At 42.2% G+C, this 21,265-nt stretch overlaps 1 protein-coding gene across 27 annotated transcripts in view; it reads right to left on the bottom strand.

Moving 5' to 3' along the window:
- The window catches only part of CELF2 (CUGBP Elav-like family member 2), an 861,437-nt gene that overhangs the window by 296,420 nt on the left and 543,752 nt on the right, over positions 1-21,265 (bottom strand). For 2 of the 27 annotated variants that reach the window (XM_017944486.3, XM_003903378.4), the window contains exon 1: positions 18,119-18,401. The exons of 23 other annotated variants lie outside the window; for them this stretch is intronic. In XM_017944486.3, coding sequence (XP_017799975.1) covers positions 18,119-18,192 — 74 coding nt within the window. In that variant the 5' untranslated portion in view covers positions 18,193-18,401. Of the gene's footprint in view, positions 1-18,118; positions 18,402-21,265 lie in introns of those variants that run through there. 2 more of the 27 variants (XM_009213951.3, XM_009213949.4) reach the window with 1 other exon arrangement.

Consider the following 21,265-nt stretch of genomic DNA (forward strand, 5'->3'; position numbering starts at 1 on the left):
TAGAGAAGTAATCAGTCCCCATAGAAAGGTAAACATTGAGACTGAAGGAGCCTGTTGCCATTGTATAGAACATACCCTCCATTAGTAACTGTACCTTTACTGAGTAAATGGCTGAAGAAAGTAATTAACGATTAATAGAAGCTGCCCTCAATTTAAAGCCTCGAAGCAAAGTAATTAAATTCAGTAGAAGCTGTAGCCGCTAAACAAAGTTAAATCATACAAATACAAAAGGAAACACAGATTTGAATAATAAATGCAAATTAGAAACAAGGTTTGTCTATAAGCTGAAAAGAAATGATCCTAAAGTTATCCTTCCTAAGAAATTCTCTATTCAAGAGTCAGTTTATGGACCTGTTTTAATCTTGGCAAAGGTCTGACTTGAATCCTGGTTGATGTTTAAGTACAACCTGGCTTTCAGAGTATTTATGCATGCAGATCAGACAGCTTCCTGCAGTCTGAATTAGCTGTACAAGTACCTCTCATATCAGTGCAGATATACTTGATAGATACAGTGTCAACATTACTACCAGGGATGGAGATCACAAACATTGCTTTGCTTGTTGGTCATGAAATAAAATTGCCAGGCAGAATTTGTGTAGCTCCAGAGGGTATATTAATGCAGGCAAAACGGTTATCAGCAGTCTTTAGCCTGCCTCTCTAAGCTTCTAACAGAAACATTTAGGGAGAGGAAGCATTACATCTGGCTACAGCTGCACATTACATGGTCCATTGAGACTCAGAGGCTGATGGCTGAACGGAATAACAAACAGCTGGGTATAAATGTAAAAATCAGGAAACCAATTTCAAACACACATAATTCAAAAATCCTCTGAACTTCCAGCACTGTAGGAGAAAGAGCAATTAGCCTTACAGAGTGAAAAAGTATCTCAGATTAAAATTCAAAAATATACCTGGGCACCCTGGGGCCATTAAATCTGGGCTGAGCTCTCCCGTGACTCTTTCACAAAGGGCAGTGTGAGAACAAACAAAGGCAGTATCATCAGATCATTTTCTGGCTGTGGTCACGCTTCGGCTGAGTCATCTGAAGCATCTGAGCTGCCTCTCCGAGCTTTCTAGAATGGGGAAAAGTTATTAACAGCACTGAATGGGAAGGTTTCCCCAAATGCCTCATCTCAGGGTCCTCCACATTAAACCCAGGCACCAGGAAAGGGTGTAGACAGGCATCTCCCCAGTAGGCCGCTACTGCATTAAAAGCACCAAATAAACTTGTATTAAATTTTAAATACCTTTTCTATGTAAAAGGATTTAGGTAAGAAGATGGCTTGGAGAAAGAGAGGTTAGACTTTTTTCCCTTAAGGTTTTAAAGTCTTAACCATTTCGGTGGAAAAGTTTGGGTTAATCCTATGCAGAGACTTTTAAACATTGCCACACATTTGTATTTAAGAAAGGCAGTGATAAGGACCAGACAAGAGAAACGGGACCCCATAATTTATTATCCAAACTTGGACACTCTTAATTCAAAGGAGGATACTATTAATGATGATGCTAGGACAACAGATGGAAGCTGGGAGTATCCCAGCAAACCAGGTCAGCACCCTCTTGAGTACCAAGGGCACAAAACAGAGCCTCAGGTTGGATCTAGAATGTCAATTAAGTGGCTGCAATCCCATCCTCTTAATTTCACTGATCCTCATCTACTTTTTCTCAAGATTCCCAATCCAGGGTAAACTACAGAGCTCTGCTACAGAAGTTTAGGGAGCAAAAGGATAGGCTCGATAAAAATCTAGATGCCACTGCTTACACAATTAATTCCATGGATCATACCAGATTCAGTCTGACCTAATGGAGCAATGCCCCACCACCACTGCAGCTTTTTTGAATGGGAAAGAACTGCCACATTGCCAGTTTTGATTAATGCTGATTTTCCTCCATCACAAGCTAACTGGATGCTACAGTCCAAATGGCCAAGATCACAGAAGCCCTAATAGTACTAAAGTATATGCACGTTTCCACCAATCAACGGTGTCTTCCAGTGTTCTTAGTAATAAAGAACACTTGAAATATTTTTAATGCATCTCGGAGGGATCTAGATGCAGCAAAAAAAATAAAAAATGAAGATGAGGCCCTATTATAATATTTACCTCACCTGATCTACAGAATAAGGAATGAAGGTCTTAGGATGTTACACTGATTAATTTCTTGTATCTCAACAAGAAATTCCTTTATTAATTCAACATAGCCCCCAAAACAACACAAAACTACAGCTCTTTCTTCATTTTAAACTTGTGTTTCCTTTAAGAAAATACAGGCAAAGTTAACAGGACAAAAGCCCAGAGTCATCAAATATTTAAGCTTGTAATCTAAGAACTATTGTTATATTTCATAAAATTTTTGTGACACCTAGAACTTACGCCGGCAGCCACCTAGCACATTATATGAGACTTAGAGACTAAATATTTGTGTTAACAATGCAAGACTGCAACTCTTGTTCACTGGCAGACATTTCAGACTTAGAAAAAGGGAAGAGATAGATGGTACAGAAATGTTGAGGTTGTTTCCAAGTGACAACAAAACAACTCATCAGTTCAGTCCAACAATAATGGGTCGCTTGTGACTTATACGTCCTCAGTTCCTCAGCTGTACAACTTAATTTCAAGTTATTATTAACTACTCGATCTGCTGTACAGATTGTACAATTGCAATGTATTTTCTGACTTACATTGTATTTACACCACCACAGTGGAATCAATATGCTACTGTAGGGGCTCACAAGAAACCCTGAGAATTAGATAACTTTAAAAGCTAAATTTACTTTGGTTCTAGGCTAATTACCTTTCTTAAAATAAGTTTTGCTGATTGGCGAAGAATCCATGCTATCAAAAGCCCAGGCAGTTAGTCAGATGCATCAACAAATAACCCATCAACTAAGTACTGAGGCTGGGCGTGGTGACTCACGCCTGTAATCCCAGCACTTTGGGAGGCTGAAGGGGGCAGATCACCTGAGGTCAGGAGGTCGAGATCAGCCTGACCAACATGGAGAAACCCCAACTCTACTAAAAACACAAAAGTAGCCAGGTGTGGTGGCGCATGCCTGTAATCCCAGCTACTTGGGAGGCTGAGGCTGGAGAATCGCTTGAACCTGGGAAGTGGAGGTTGCCCACTGCACTCCAGCCTGGGCAACAAGAGCAAAACTCTTAAAAAAAAAAATGCCCTGAACATTGAGACAGCATTTGTGATTCACAGAAAGAATTCATGAAATGTACAAATTGAGTTGCCCTCACACCTCACCATTAGACAGTGATATTTGATGAGGAATGTCTATGCCTCTGAATTTTCAATGTAGAGGTTTTGCTTCAAAAGCTGTAACAATCATTGACATAAACAATGAAAAAACCCTTGTCCATGCACTGTATTACTCAGGAAGCTTTTCACTTGGACCCCAAAGCTATTTTAACTCCAAGAATGTTAACAATACCTAATTGGTAACCTTCATATTACAGTACAAAATAATCTGTCCAAAACTCAACATATATTTGAGTTTATCATTTATGTTAGAAAAGGTAACACAAAACATACATTTTGGGGAACATCTAATTCACTATATATACATTAACTGTTCACAATTTAATTATGACCCAATAAACATTTCTTTGGTGACATATTGTCCTGTCAGACACAGACACCAGAGAATCAGGAATGGTCTATAGGTTTTCAGAGCAACCTTCATCAATTATTTATTCTGCTTCTATTTTGGATAAAGCCATCACGATAATTTTTCTCTAAATTTTCCAAGAGTTTGGACTCTACTGGGGCCTGGAAAGTGAGTTATAACATTGTGAGATACCACATAGATTATAAATTTCATGTTTTAAAAACAAAACAACGATGCCATCATAAATTCTTCCTCTCATTAGTTTTCCACCCAAAACCAAAGAACATCTATTTCATTAAACAGTTCCCTAGATTTTATATGCGACTCAACAATGAACAAAACACTAAGCTATTACATGTCAGATTCTTTTTTATTTATTTTTGTAGGGACAGGCTGGCCTCAAACTCCTGGCCTCAAGCAATCACCCCACCTCAGCCTCCTGAGTAGCTGGGATTAAAGGCACTGAGCCATCCCATCCAGCTAGATCCTCTTTAAAAATTTCAAGGGTTTTAAGCTCTTGCTGAAATTAGAAATTGGGTCTCACCTTGTGTCTACAGAGTAAAATTGACCAGGATGGTTTTCTGGTACCACAGCCAGGTTCTAAGGACAAAGAAAGAGCCCATGATGTAGTGGGTGCCCCCAGAAGCATTTTTTTTTTTTTGGATGAGCCCTATGTGGAGTTGGGGGATGTAAAGATGATACACATAATGTCCCAGGGATGCAATCATACCTGCCCCAAGAAGGCATGCACCTTGTTCAACCAACTTTCTCAACTTTGCCTATCATAATGCTTCGATCTAAATCTAATTGTATTTGTTTCACAGGGTGGAAATAGAGGACTTGTGTGAGGAGGTGCCACTGTGATTGAGTCAACAATGGAGCAAATGAAGCGCTAAAAGAGTAATAGCATTTTCCTCAAATTATATGATCATCATTGGAAACCCAGCATTTTGACAAAGTGTTCAAACATCCGAGAATGGAGTTAGTATCATGTAGTTGAGAGCCACAGTATTGAGCCTTATAGTCTGATTTCTGAAAGCCTTATAATGAGGGTGGAGTGGATATACATTCCATTCTTTGGCTGTATTTTTGTTCCACAAAGCCTGCAATTTTCAGTCACTTGAAAATGTAATTATAGATAATGTTTGCATCAGTAGCAAGAATACAATAAGCACACAGGGCATGAAAACTCCACTCAAATCACATCCTCTTAGGTTATGGCGCTTGTGTCCTGCCAAGAGTAAAGGCATTTTGACAAGCTAATGTTCGGTCTGAAATGGTTTGTGGGTTAGACCAACCCATGCATGAATTCTACTCTAACTTTTCTATTATCCCTTCCTTTACATTGGGTGTCTAGAAGTAGACAGAAATTTATGATTTGCTGAAAACACAGAATCCCATCAAATGTTTATGCACTTGAACACAAAGCTGTGGAGTAGCTGAAAGTGTAATGATCCTTGAAATGGACCAGGTACCACATGTCCGCTGGCCACAGCTGTCCATCATTGAAACTCCATCGTTATCTTGCATAGAGGCTCATTTATTCTATTGCCTACTTATGAGGCCCACTTAAGAAGGAGGGGGTAAAAACGGATGTTACTGTAGAAAGGATACTGCATAAGTTCATCAACTGAGGTGGGCTGTGGTGACATAATGCCACCTGAGAACCATTTTCTAATTCACAAGAAGGCATAGCGACACCTGAGAAGGCCAAACATTCATCTAAGTCATATGCAAAAATTTTAAAGTCAGAAGTTAATGGGGGAAAATGCCAGGTGTCTAATGAAATCCTCCAAAGAAACCTCTTCATAAAATATACCATTATTATAAATGAAGAACAAGTGTCCATCTTAGCATTCAATGTTAATTGCTTCCTTATCTCGGCAGTAAGTGAGGATCTGCCTCAGGCATTAAGAGATCTTGACACCAGTTGGGTGTCCCCATCCACTGACACGTCTCTTACAATGCTCTTGCCTTCCAGCCTCAGAAATTGCTCTATAAAATACAATCAAGAAAAAGCAGTTTATGTGGAAGAGCACATAAAAAGCAGAAGATTGTTGGGTCATAGCTAAGAACCTGTATTTCACACTCAAAACCCACATATTCAACAGTCCATGTGCCCACCTATCTAGAACCTCAACCTGTTTACATAAAAAAATCCTCAAGAGACTTGCAGGCAACCTCAGGCTTCCGAAACGAGAAACAGAGGTGCAACCTCAGGCTTCGGAAACAAGAAACAGAGCTGCAACCTCAGGCTATGGAAACGAGAAACAGAGCTGCAACCTCAGGCTTTGGAAACGAGGAACAGAGGTGCATTTTGGGGTTTTCAGTACCACCACCTTTCAGAACCTCAATATCCTCATTTGTGAGATGGAAATGACACAAATTACAGAAAATTTTTCTGAGGATTGATAAAATATAAACTCCTTAGCCTGATGGCTGGCCCATGGTATATCCTAAATCAAGAACAACTAATCTCATAAAAGAGTTCAGAAAATGTAACCACAGGAAGGCAGCATCCCTTAAAGTGTCAGTAATCAGAATTAAAAGAAACACACACCAAAAAGTAGCATATGATTGGCAAGGAATTAGTTTGGTTGACATTAGAAAACATTTTCTGGCTTCTGGGGTCTGCACGATTATTACTTGAGCAGGGATCTGGAAACGAATCTGGATCAAAAGTAGCACGTCCTTAGGAGACCTGAAAAACGAGACTGAGAGAGGGGCAAGATATAAGTGTGGCCAATCACGTGGCTTCTGAGGTGACAAAAGTCCAATCTTGGTCACTTTTTACAACAGGCAGATTTAAAACCGTTGGCCCAACAGAAAGTCTGCCTATAAAGTTAATCAGACTTCTTTGACATTGATAAGAGAAAAAGTGCTAATTACAAAGTGCCAATTAATTTGTACAGAAACATTTGTAGTATCTGTGTGGCTGGCCCCCTTCTCCAAAGATTTTGCCAGCTTTCACCTGCAGACCTACTTTTCCCTTCCCAACAATCTCAGCAACAACAGTCATCTTTGATAGTACCAAAGGCCCCCCTGCCTCCAGCGAAGTCCCCTGGTTCACCCTAATGCAAAGTGCTGTGTGACGAGAGGCAAGAGTCTGCATTTTGGAGGTCACATTCACAGCCTGGAGAATTTCTCCACAGTCAATATCACACTCTCAGCTAGAGCAGGTGCCAAATATTCCCCTGGCCCGTCATGGAGGATATTCCTCAACAATGGCTTCACACACCGAGGCGTTAGGCTTCCAAACAGAATCTGTGCTGTCTGATCTAGGACATCAAGTCATTGCAGCACTGGGAGCAAACTGTTACATTCTGTGGAGGCTCTTATCTCTTAGCACTCCAAAGACCCTATCATGGACATCAGAAGAAAGAAGTGCCTGTTTGTTAACCACCAAAATAACTAGGACACACCCTGCAGCTGGATACCACATAGATGCTGCAGATAACCCACACACCAAACCCCTTGTCTTAACCCTACACCACCACCAAAGGCAAAAAATCACCAATTCCTTGTCTAGGTCATTTCCCCAAGGACTCTCTCCATCGGTATCCTCCAGGCATTCTGTGACCTGAGCACTTAATGAGGCCACCCAAGGCTGCAGGATCTACAGTCCTCCCTGCTCCATATTCATATCATCAAAATCGTGTCCTTGGCCAGGCGCAGTGGCTCACGCCTATAATCCCAACACTTTGGAAGGCCAAGGTGGACTCATCACGTGAGGTCAGGAGTTCGAGACTAGCTTGGCCAATATGGTGAAACCCCGTCACTACTAAAAGTTCAGAACAATTAGCCAGGTGGGGGCCTGTAATCTCAGCTACTCCAAAGACTGAGGCAGGAGAATCACTTGAACCCAGGAGGCGGAGGTTGCAGTGAGCCAAGATTGTACCACTGCACTCTAGCCTGGGCAACAGAGAAAGATTCCATCTCCAAAAAAAAAAAAAAAAAAAGGCCAGGTACGGTGGCTCACACCTGTAATACCAGCACTTTGGGAGGCCAAGGCAGGCGGATCACGAGGTCAGGAGTTTGAGACCATCCTGGCCAACATGGTGAAAACCCGTCTTTACTAAAAATAGAAAAAATTAGCCGGGCATGGTGGCGGGCACCTGTAATCCCAGCTACTTGGGAGGCTGAGGCAAGAGAATCGCTTGAACCTGGGAGGCAGAGGTTGCAGTGAGCTGAGATCGAGCCACTGCACTCCAGCCTGGGTGACAATGCAAAACTCCATCTAAAAAAAAAAAAAAAAAAGAAAAAAAGGAAAAAATCATTTCCTTAACGGCTGGGTTTCTGCAAGGGTTGTGATTCCCATTATGTCAGAACCAGCCTTCATATTGTGTGGCTGATTCTCTTTCCATAAGAAAATCAAAATCTATTTCAGCTGGTGTAGAGAAGGGCTTTTCAGAGGGATCACGTGGAGATATTGCCTTTGCTTCACCCCATTCCAGAATGGAAAGGTCTGACCACTAGTTCACGGAGAGAACATGAACTTCATTCTACTTCTCAATCATCATGCAGAAAGGCGAGGGGAAGAAAAAAATCAGTCTTCATGATGTTGTCCTGGGGACTGTGCGTTTTCTGAAAGTTCATTTGGGAGCAATAATGCTTTATGGGTCTTTGCCTGAGACTTAAAAGCACGAAAGTTCTGAAGAAGAAAACATTCACTCTTCGGTTGTAATGAAGTTCCATTAGAGTTGATTCTCCTGGGAAATGCAGGGGAACTTGTGCCCAGTTTTAAAGTGCCAGGAAGCTATAAAATATTTAGGTTGTCATTTCTTTCCCAACATTAGTCTGACAGTAATACTGTGGGACAGGTAAGCAGCATATTTTATTGTCCTTCTTTTCTAGACGAGGAATCTTGACAAGTCAACTGAGACTTGAAGTAGGCATGGAACAGATTAGAAGGCAGGCCAGGCATTCTCACAAGACGGTGGCAAAGGACGCCTAGCCTTGAAGGACACCCTTCCACTCTGGTGCTGGGAAAGGCCCTGATGCCATGTCCCCAGCGGTTCCATTCTATGACATACAGGGCAAGTCGAACAATCCAAGAGGAAGTTACTTCCATGAAAAATTAAAAGCTACACATAGCCAATGGAATTCAAATGGTCTTTGTAGTAAGAAAAAGTACTTCCTCAATTCCTCCCGAGAGAAAGGTAAATTCTGTAACAAGTACTCAACCAAGGGGAAGAAAAAAAAGTGCTTGCCTTTCAGTCTCCTCTCCAACAAAGGAAGGAGGCCCTTATGTAAGAGGACTCTAAGACATCAGAAGTAAAAACACATTCCCAAGTGCTCTAGGTACCCAGAAGAGGAAGAAACACCATCCATTTGATGCTGGCGGCAGCTTTTGGACATCAAAGCGTAAAAGAAAAGGGGGAAAAAGGAGACAGGAAAACACGAGCTTGTGGTGAAAAGAAGGAAGAATCCCAAATGCATGAGGAGGCAATGTAAGGACGGCTTAATATTAAGAAACTGCTTTGAGACAGAGCTGCCAGCAGCATTTAGCAGCATCCGGGCTTCTCAAACCATTCCTGCGTTCTCTCTCAATCCTGATACCAAGAAAAGATGGCTGGCTGGACAATGGGAGTCACGAGCAAAGATGTTACCAGCATGGACTGAAGTGAGTAATTGCAGTTGGAGGCCTCCTGGTGACAATTTTGAGAGGCAAACACAGCTGCAGCATAGCCAAATATAGCTGGTCCAGACAAAGACATTCATAAAGTTAATCATTCCGAAACACGCCACCCTTATGCTCAACCCGAAAACTCAACACTCCTCCTATAATGTAGGAAGTCAAAATACAGTTCAATGCGCAGAAACAAGCAGCTGCTCCAGTGGAATTTACAAGTGATGAGCTAGGTATTTGGATACTGCTCTCCTCCCAAGGCTCCAACCCTCAGAACTAAGTACCGGACGGATGTGGCCCCTTCTCTTGAAACTTAGGAAGCCGCTCAGGAAAAGGATAATAAAACAGGCATTAGAGGAGATTTTTTAAAAAATATACACAAATCAGGAAAACATAAGAAAGGCAACAAGAAAACTTCGGAAAAAGCTGTACTGTTTGTGACCACACTGAATCTAGGCCAGGGTACAGAGACTCAGGAGTGAAGAGCAAAACAATGAAGTAAATCCACATTAGTCCTCTATCAAACGCTTTCTGTCTTCATGCTTTTGGGTATCATCTTTCCATTATTCCCCTAAGAGTTTTCAAGGACCAAATGATTTCGATGCTGTTTCACTTGATATCCAGTGTCTTCCCCCGAGTTCCAAAGAGAAAACACCTGGGTGCGTGCGTGGAGAGGGGGATATTTAAGTTGGTTTACACTAATTTACCCCCTTCCAGGCTTGTAAATCTGCTGTAACGTTCACCTTTTTTAAGTGTTCACTTTATGTGCTGGACTCCCACTAGACAATAAAAATTTCAAGGACCCCTTTCAGCAGCAACAGGCGGCCATGGGATCATGACATGGATCATATAAAATGGCAGCAGCAGCCAAGAGGCATGACGTAGGGGGTGTGGTCCGTGGAGGACCGTATGTATCTGTGCAATAAGACAACATCCGCAAAGGCCCAGCTGTCCAGATTTCCCTGTGAAGAGTCCGTTTTTCTTCCTACTCTCACTCTGAAAAGACCTCAGGAGTAGCAACATCTCAATTGCCACTGAGAAAGAGAAGCAGCGCCCAGATCCAAGGACTCAGCAGTGAGGAGAAAAGAGGCCCTCAAAAGGGAAAGAGTCTCAGCGTTTCACCCAGTAACACGGCAGGATTGCCAGAGTGAGGTTGTCTTCACCCTTCATGGGAGTTAATCCAAAGTTCTGGGCAGAAGAGTCGAAATACAGTCCCGAGACTTTTTTCTAGCAGTATCACTAATTGGCAGTACATCTCTGGTCACAATATGAAACTTTTCTGAACATAAAATCTTTCAGTTACAATGATAATAATCCAAATACACAAGTATCATGACTTTTGTAACCAAAGACCATTTCATGGCAAATATCTTAAGAAAGCGAAGAACTATGCTATATTAGTCCATTTTCATACTGCTATTAAGAACTGCCTGAGACTGGGTAATTTATAAAGAAAATAGTTTTAATTGACTCACAGTTCAGCATGGCTGGGGAGACTTCAGGAAACTTACAGTCATGGCAGAAAGGTAAGGTGAAGCAAGGCACCTTCGTCACAAAGTGGCAAGAAGGGAAAGCATTGAACAAAGGGGGAAGCGCCCCTTATAAAACCATCAGATCTTGTGAGAACTCACTACCACGAGAACAGCACGTGGGAAACCCTGTAATTCAATTACCTTCACCTGCTCTCTCCCTTGACACGTGGGGATTATGGTGACTACAATTCGAGATAAGATCTGGGTGAGGACACAAAGCCTAACCATATGTCCAATAAGATGACTTTCCAGATATATAGTCACATATATATACATATGCCCCCCGCACATATTTTAGGCCTACTGACCACATTCAAGTAAGTAACAAATTATTCTACTATTTTAGCCTGAAGGACGTGATGGTCTTTGTGTCAAATAAATGAGATTCAACTCTCCTGCTACTAGGAGAAAGGAAGACATGATTTGGGGAAAAGGATATAAAACACCACCTTAAAATTTAATGAGTTCTAGTCAAGCTGTGAACTTTAGAAAAAGCATAAAATCAAGACTTTCATCATAAAAGCACAGAATTTTAGACTTAGTATGTAAATTGAAGTACTTAGGAGTATACTGCTATGGCACCAAAAACAATTTAAGCTGTCCAAAAGCTATGTCAAGATGTCAAACAAATCAGCTGACCTGAATTTCATTCTCCCTGAGTAGTGAGTCACCACCTTCATCTGTGAAAGCAGGAAATCTTCAGTCCTATTGGAGCTTGTAAGTGTGACAAAGCAGCTGTGGTGCTGGGGGGACTGGATTTCCGTGGTTATGACAGATAGCACCACACAGTCTCACTGAAGAGACAAACTTCTGGAACTTCTTCGTTATTATTATTATTAGAAGACGACGACGGAGTCTTGCTCTGTCGCCCACGCTGGAGTGTAATGCTGCGATCTCAGCTCACTGCAACCTCCACCTCCCAGGTTCAGGCGATTCTCCTCCCTCAGCCTCCCAAGTAAGTGGGACTACAGGCATGTGAAACCACAGCAAACTAATTTTTGTATTTTTAGTAGACACAGGTTTTGCCATGTTGGCCAGGCTGGTCTCGAACTCCTGACCTCAAGTGATCCGCTTGCCTCGGCCTCCCAAAGTGCTGGGATTACAGGCGTGAGCAACCGTGCCTGGCTGACTTCTTTAATTATTGAGATTTAAAATCAAAATATTATATGTAACTCCTACCTTTAAAGCACTATTACTATGAGAGGAATCCTGGTAAATTGGTCAACTACCTAGCTTACTCGTGGGCTGCTGATCTGGAAGACGCAGACTGTTTAAACGAAGAACTCTTCAGCACAGATTTCTTCATTTAAAACCCCACCTTAAGTAAAAGGCCACATAGCCTGACAGAAAAATACAGAATAATAAAGCCGACCTGATAGTTTAAATACAGCTTAAACTTAATTTACATAAATCTTTAGGAGGAAAAAAAATGGGTCTAATAATTTGCTGGTTAAATTGGCTCTGAGGCATTCATTCAAATGGAGTAAATAAAATGTAACCAAAATCTGAATTTGTACTCATACATCATTTTGAAAGCCACAGGATTACACACTTACTAGCATTACATTTTAAATTATCAGCTGATTTTAAACCATCACTCTTAGTATCTGAATATAACATACAATCTGTAGTTCATAAAAGAGACCGTTCATAAAACTCCAGGTTGGCACGGCAAATGCGTAAATCTCAAATACGCTCACAAGGCATTTCGGCCACATAACTGGAATTGTATTTCTATAAAAACAGTTGGAGTAATCACTTTCTGTCATGATTTAGAACAAATGGGGAGAGTGAAGCTGTTCAAAATCTCCCTCAATGTCTCCCCCTTTCTTTTAAAAGTCCTTTAGGAGGAGTCTAAAGCTCTCGCTAAATGAAAAAGACATTCCCAGGAGGAGGAGGTGGTTTCCATCCCTTCACATCTGGATTCAGAGCATGAGGATATTGGATGGAACAATTACACGGTGATGATGCTAAAGGGGAATAATTATTTTACAATTACCTGAGAGCATCACATTTGCTGCTCTAATTAGTTTTTGTTTCCCACATAGGTTTTTCCCAGGAATGTGCAGCTCCATTTCTCTTAGGTTTAGCAAGAGATGTTTCTTAAGGAAAAATAAAAATACATTTTCTGCACTGCTACACAAGTAGCACACCACTGATACTGGCTTCATTATATGACTCGGCACCTCCCTGGTGGAGGAAACAAACAGGATGCATGAGAACTTGTAGGTGCTAATGAACTGGAAGTCATTAGTAGTTTCCAAACCCTCTCTTCTGTGGTTCTATAAAACAAATATTACACGGACAAACATCTAACTCTTTGTGATGGCCTAATCTGAAAACAAAAAGCAAAAATGTGACCCTCCCCTGAAGAAACAAAATCTCCCAAACAGTAATATTCTAAAGTGGAAATAAGGACCTATTAAGTTTGGGTAAAGTGCAGCATTGAACATAAACAACATTGATGACTTATTAATTTTGCTCCTTGAATCATGTTGAAAATATAACATTTTCCATTTAAATGCAAATTAGATACGGAATGCTTATAGTATTGCTTAACATTTATGAGAGTTTGTTTTCATTTTTGTTGGTTTCTACAAAAAAATTCAACAATGACATCATATTCCTGTTATAATCTACATATAAGCCTCAACAATGATCGCTACCCTGATTTTTTTGCCCAAGAGCTGGGTCATATTGGGTGCTGGTTGTGTTACACTCAACTGTATCAGATCACTTTGCATGCCAAACATAACCTGTCTTTTTATGCTAAGTAAACGAGTGTTATAAAAGCAAGGAAGGCGTAAAGAGAAATGAAGTTTGGGGATTTCTGTAAAAAAGGAAAGGATATTGCAGTCTTTTACCAGAGGCCAAATATAGTGTTGTTATAGCTGTTAGGGGAGAAAAAAAAAACAACACTGAGAGGTGGAAAACACTCTAAATGATCCCATGAAATCTTAATTACTAGGTTCATATCTAAAAATCCCATCACCTTTTTATCTTGTCTTTCAAGGGTCTTGTTTCCCCAGCTCACTGCATCTCATCAACAGATGCCAAAGTTATCTCAACCCAGCAAATTACAATTAAACAGCAAGATTTAACAATTAAAATAATACTTCTGCCCAGATCAAAGATAACATCAGTGTTCTAAAAAGCCAATGTGGGATGAATTCTTTGTCTCGGAAAGCCACTGATAATATGTGCTGTTAACTGAGCAATCTCAACTGAAAAAAATACTTTAAAAATTTTCCTTAAAGAACCATATGCAAAGCCTTTTCTGTAGACTTTTCTCATTTTAATTTCCTTTCATGAGCATCACGGTATCAGGTGATAAATGCCAGTCATCTCCGTATTATTTATAACTGTATTTTCTAAATAGACTTTAAATGCCCATGGAGAAGAAAAACAGAACCCCACTGCTTTTGATCTTCATCTTGCTGGAACCTTGTAAACCAAAAAGATTTTTAATTAAAATGTATTCTGCTTAGTTAATAGATATATGGAATAACCGAATTAGAATCAAATTAGAAAGTATAAAATGATGCTTCACATACATCAATCCTGATCAGGTGACATACTTATTTCTTATGTTCATTCTCACGTGGCACAGTTTTGATTTTGATAAAACGGTATGTTATATCCTTCAATTCAGTGTTCTTCTCTGCATCAACCCATGAATATGACATGCCACCCCACATGTGTTCGCTTACTTGAAAACCACGGCTTTGCCATTTACTGCCTATGCGGCAGGGGCAAGCAGGTCACCTCTTTAAGCCTCATCTGTAAAACGTGGGCAATGTCCACCCTGCAGATTAGAGACAGTGTGAATCAACTATCCTGGGGCACGGCAGGCACTCAACCAACAACTCACGTTTCCTTATTTTGCGGGGAGGCAGTAATTACTTCTTGGACTAGTCACACTGCCCCTCTAACAGTTTCTTAATCTATAAAATGAGGTCTGACGAGATGGTCTCTAAAGCCCTTTTCAGCTTTAACAATGATGTCCTTAGAACCACCTTTCAGTTTAATTATACACTGATAGGTACTTTGCCAGTTATCCTAACTTGAAAGGACTTAACAAAAAGCTAGTTCATTAAGCTGATGAATTTACAATCAACATAAGTTTTCTCATTTTCAATAAGGTGACCTACCAACTGTAAAAAAAAAATTAAGATTTATTTTTAATTTATTGGTAGACTCTTCTCAGTGTCTTATTCTAACACCTAATGCTTTTTAAGCTGTGTTTGTCAGTCTTTCTAACTGTAATTTCTCATTTCTGAGACATCATTTATTAGTTTATGTTTAAAAATTCAAGACCACTTACAAACCCTAAATGCATGTATATGGTCATTAAAAAGGCGAATCAAAGGAGGAAACACTCCCCCCCATCTTAATCGAAAACCAACCGTCAGTTTAAAATCAAATTTTTAAAAAATCAGTGCCTGTTTTCATTATGCTGTGTTGCTAATATTGTAGATGATATTCTATAGTAACACAATGAAACTTTAATAGCCACGATTATTTAAAATGTCCATTTCCATTTATAGTTTTGATGCTGAATGTTTAAAACCCTAAAACTTTTAAGCATATATTGCAGCAATTCTACACCACTACAGAGCCTTAAATGATCTGGGCTCTTTAAACAGTGGATAGCTCGTGGGGCCATCAAGCGTAATAATTCATCTCAAAAGCTATTTGTTCATCTGCCTTGAGGACTCAAACATATTACATCTTGCAAACTTATCTAATATATTCTTGTGGGAAAACGCCACTGAAAATATTCCACTGCTTTGGAAAAATCAACAGCAGAAAAGCCCCTATGCTTTAAGTTCCTTTTAGGAATAGGCCAATATCTAGCTGACTGCAATTTAGTCCAAATGGCAATATACCACACATGACAACCAGTCCCCAAAACAATAAATCCGCGTGGCTATCTTCTCAACTGTGTGAATATGGCAATAAAACTTATAACTTAGGCGGATTTCAGGCATTCTCAACTTGTCATATTCCCCCACACACACCTCTGCCCCCAGATACAGTATCTAATGTGAGTTAATTATCAACAATATGTAAAAGCATGCTATAATGTTCTCAGGGCTATGGAGACACACAATAGCTATTTTGGAAACAAATAATAAAACTATCATTTACAAATCCTCTTTTCTTCCTTTAGTTCAATTAAGCAACAGCTGACAAACGCTGAGAACAATTTGGGTTTGATTCCAAAGGCTATCATTTGGAAATAACTAACATTTGGAAGAGAAGTGAGGTAGAAGTCACGTTAGGAGAGACTCCATGGCTAAGGCACAAGGGCTCAATTCGGAGCAAATCGCTTGAACAGGCCACATTCATCCACCAAATGAAAAAGATAAATTAAATTTTCATAATTCATAATTTAATTGACAAGAAACTGCATCTTTCTGAGGCCATTAACACTTTAAATTCATACAGAATTCACCAGCTTAGCTATATTATGGTCACTTAAGTAGTAGGTGACCATAAATTCAAAATCACGATTAGGCGAATTCTTCAGTTCAGCCTGGACCCTCTAGCCTCTAGAGGAGAAAACGCATAAAACTTTCACACTAGCTCATGTGCAAACACGTATTATGTGTCTACACAGATATCTATTTTACGATGGGGGACACGAGAGAGGTCTCTTAAAACAAATGTCGTGGAAATGTTACTAATCATGATTCATATCTAGGAGAAAACTACCAAAAAGGAATATTGAAAAGATGAACCTGATCATGTATAAGCAAGTTGACACTCTTAATATTCACTCAAAAGACAATTTGCATAAGAGATTCTATCATCCCCCTCCTCCGCTCTCCCCCCCCTTTTTTTGGTTCTTGCAGCTCAAATAATTGGCTATTGCAGAGTTTCTCAAGAATCTCTTAACTCATAACACTTAACATGCTAGAAAAAGAATCTAGCATGGCAGGGGAAAGTTAGTTGCCAGGGAAATGGATCATAAAGCCTGGAATAACCTCAATACTGCAGAGTACCATAAGGTGCCAGAAAGAATATGGATGTTAAGTCCTACAGTGGGTAGAACAGGAAACATTTTACATGCACTCTTACCATAGAAATCCTTTTTCCCCCCACTAGATTAGATTAATTGCAGCTTAGATCCGCTATCCAATTTCTCGCCTGATCAGAGAGAATTTAAAATGTCTAAAAAGGACACAGACCTTTTGGTCCCGCTCTGGCAATCCTTTCTCTCTTTTTAGGTTTCCTTTTCCTAACATGCCTGAAATACAAATAGATCCTACTGACCTTCCCTGAGCTAATAAAAACTTTCCTATCAAGCCAGCTAAAAATTAGACATACTTTCCTTTCTTCAGGAATCCCAGCTCTCTACTTCTTCCAATAAACGCTCTACCCTAGTTTGACGACATGTAAAACAACCAGAATCACATTAATTATTAAATTACAGACTGCATATCAGACAAACCATGATTACGTAAAAATTACCTCTAATTTCTGCAATAAAGTACACCTGGCTAGTTTCAAGCTTTATAATTATACCCCCGCCCTTCCTTGTCTCCGCTTCCCCTCTCCCACCTTAGGAAAGGATCTTTGCAAATACCAAGTCAGATGAGCGGGTAATTTGGTAAGAAAGCTCTTTCCCCGGGCCACGAGAGCTCCGTCAGCCCCGCATTTCAAATGACACGAGCGTGCACACTCGCACGCGCGCACCTCGCCCGGACCCCGTGCCCGCTTCGCCGGTCCCCGTCACGCCGCGCCCCGCTCAGTCCTCACCCGGACCCCCGGACCCCACCCGGTCCGCGTCCGCCCCACCGGACCCCGGGACTCCGTGCCCGGCTCGCCAGTCCCCACTCGGACCCTGGGACCCCGCCCGGACCCCGGGACGTCGCGCCCCGCTCACCCCGCTCGCGGGTCCTCGCCCCGGCCCGTGGACCCCGCCCGTCCCCCACTCACCCCGCGGGGACCCGGGACGCCGCGCCCCGCTCACCCCGCTCGCGGGTCCTCGCCCCGGCCCGTGGACCCCGCCCGTCCCCCACTCACCCCGCGGGGACCCGGGACGCCGCGCCCCGCCCGCTGGACCTCACCCGGACTCGCGGACCCCGCCCGGTCTCCGGGACGCCGCGCCCCGCTCGCCCCTCCGGCAAGCCCCGCGCCCCGCTCCGCCGGCGCCGCTCGTCCGCACCCGCTCCCTCCTCCCGCGTCCCGCGCCGGCCTCCGAAGGCCGAGGGAGGCGGCGGCTCCGAAGCGGCCAAGTCGCGCCCGGGAGCCGCGGGCGCCGCCCGTCCCCTTCGCGCCGCCGACTGTGAGGGGAGGACGCCCGCTCGCCCGGCCTCGGGACGCGGCGCCACTCACATTCTGTCAGGAACGAGCAGGCGGCTCTCGACCATCATGTCCGGGAGGAAATCCAGCTTGAAGGCAGAAGTCATGTTCGCGGGCGCACGCGGCGGCGGCGGGGGGCGGCTCTGCGCGCGTCCGAGCGGCCGCGGGCGGCGCGAGACGGGCAGGGACAGGTGCGCGCGGCCTCCCCCGGCGGCCGCCGAGCCGGCACTTGTCACATTCTCTCCTCGCGCTCCGCCAATCCCCTCCGAAATCCAGCGCCGGGGCGGCCGGCTGCCGAGCGCCAGGTGCGGCGGGCGGGGGCGGAGCTCGCGGGGCGCCCGCCGCCGCTTAACCCCTGCGGGCCCGCCGGCCCAGAGCGCGGCCCCGAACCCGGCCCCGCCCCGCGGGGACCCAGGGCGGGCCGCCGCCGCCGCCGCCGCGCTCACCGCCGGGGCACAGCCAGACTTCTCAGGGTCCCCCAGGCCCCCGAAGGCAAACCCGCTCCCCGCCTGGCTCTGCTCCCCCGCCCGGGGGTCCCTGGCAAGAGGCCGCCGTGGCCGCTCGCAGTAGGTTTAGGGCCACCCGGGCGCCAAAGCCCGCTCCACTTCCAGACCCGAGCCGCGCTCCCAGAGCCCAGCGGCGGGAGGCGAGCAGCCCGAGGGTTCGCTTAGATGCTCCTCGGTGTGGTGTGCCTGCCCGGGCAGGAACTAACGGCGATCACCGAAAGGGTATAGGAGGTTTAGGCGAAGTAAAGATCAGATATATGACCCAAGTGACATTTAGGGACATATCGCAGTGCCCTAAGGAAGACAAACCTGCCTCTGCACGATGGCACTGCCTCTTCTGTCATCTTGCAAACACTAAGAAGGATAAGCGGCTGAAGATAAAGTCATAAATCACGTTTTCTACACAAACGATAAATCATGAATCTGCCATTTCCTAGTATTTAACACAATAATTAGAAACCAGCTGAGTGAATTCACGAGTGTTAGGTCTGTAATGTAAGGGTCATGAAGCTTAAATACCCACTTAAGATTTGTGACTGATTTACTAACAAGAATTGAGAAAAATGGCCAAACTCTTAGAAAAAAACAGAGAAGCTGGCGAGTTTAATTTTTAAGTGATTTGCATAAATTCTGGAAAATTAATTCGTTTCTAAGGTGACATTCTAATTGATCGTTCTCATTGTTTAGTTGATTATTTGGGTAGCAAACTTTTCACAGTGTAGTCAGAAGTATGTAAGACTTCGTGGCGTATTTCACATTCTGAATCATCATAAATTGCACACGAAAAGTTTAGTTTACTTCTTAGGGAAACCATGACTTGATTGTGTAATGACATCTTCAACTTTAAGGGCAATGTATGTGTCTATACAGCTATATGCTATATACCTAGACAAACATGCATGCACACGCACATTATGGTTTTGTTTGAAATATGTAATTTTCAGTCTTTGTTTTTCTAAAAATCAGAACTGTGCTAGGAAGCTGGGCTTTCTCCTCACAAATTATGCCTGAGGATACCATCACACAAACCAGAGGGTTAAACAACCAAGTCACAAGTAGTTAAATGTATCAGACATGACATAGAGAAAATATGATTTTAATTTTTTTCTCACCAGTTTCTTGTGTGATGACAGCTAACTATCTTTAGAGGTTATGAAGGCAAATGGATACTTACATACTAATTTTAAATCCAGGTTTGATGCATTGAGCAATATAAAGTATCAGACCTGGGATATTCAATTAAGTCCACACGTGCTTATTGGACTTGGTTGCCTTCTTCAGCTGAACAATATATCTGGCTTTTGACCTTCAATTTCCAAGATCGTTAGATGTAGGGCTAAACTAACCTTAATTTTTTAAATACTACCTTACTGGAGGAACCAGGTCTAGGCTCCTAAGGAACTGAGAAATGGTTGCAATCGAGTGAATTCTTTTACTCCCAAAGGGCCAAACTTGACCTCAGACTACTAAGCTACATTTATTCCCCAGCTACTGTTCTGCCTTTGAAATTACAGGATTTTAGTTGGTCTTTCAATTATCTTAATAATTAGCTGGATAAATGAAGACAAACCTTGACAGTTCTTGGTTTTCCATATGTTATTTGCATAAATAATGTATACATATAATATATAATGAGCTGACTATATAAAAATTATTTTAAGAAAGGAGCAGAATTGGCCTCCAAAACGGAAGCAAAACACAACTGCATTAATCAAAATGAAAAATATTTTCTAATCAGCCATAGCATAAAGTTCCATATATATCTACATTCTATAAGGTAGAACATGTTTCATTAACATGTACGCTTCTGAAATACTTATTTTCTCTTTAATTGCATGTGAATTAGTTGGAAGAAGCTGTAAGGAAGCCCTCTTACTGACTTAAACCTTCTCAGCAGTTTGTTAAATTCTAGCCTCAAATCCCTTGAGGCAATAGTGGATTCAAAGCAGCTTTTAATCATACTGTGAGGAGGGTGAAGTAGTATGTAAGTAGGTCATAGAGAGAGAATTCCAAGTGCATAGGTTACTGCCTTATTTAACTACTGTGTAACATAGTTTTCAAAGCACATTTGCTTTTGCAATTTAAAGATATAAGCAAAATCAGGGTCAAATATAAAAGAAAACTCACTCTACATGGGATATGGTGATGTGAACCGAGAAGAGCTTATGGGGTGTATCTGAGTTTAAATACTTTGGCTGCCAAATACATAAATAATGTAGTGATTGCATAGGCACTTGAGGTAGGTACCAGAGGGAAACAAAATACTCACACACATCACCCCCCACCATAGGTTATTCACAACAGTCTTCCATTTGTAGCTTTCATTTCTAATATCGAGTCGGTTTCCATGATCACAGCACATACACAAAAGCCATTTGTAAAAATACAAATTTGAAAAGCTCTTGAGAAAACAAAACAAGAACACCCAACCAAATACCACCCGATGAAAAGCTTCAATTTCTCATTTCACTGCTTTGGTAGGGAGAAAAAAAAATCTAAAAGCAACTCAACAGGGCCCCTTTTTTAATTTTCATGCAGTAACGAGCCATCAGGTATCATGTTTTGGCAGGTGGAGTTATTTGGCAGACAGCTCTATGGGGTCGCTGTTGAACGCTCAGGTTCAATGAAGCTATTTTATAGCCAAGGATCTTATCGACAGCAGTGGAGGGGACGA

Source organism: Papio anubis, chromosome 11 (assembly GCF_008728515.1).
Source record: "Papio anubis isolate 15944 chromosome 11, Panubis1.0, whole genome shotgun sequence".
NCBI classification, from domain to species: Eukaryota; Metazoa; Chordata; class Mammalia; order Primates; family Cercopithecidae; genus Papio; species Papio anubis.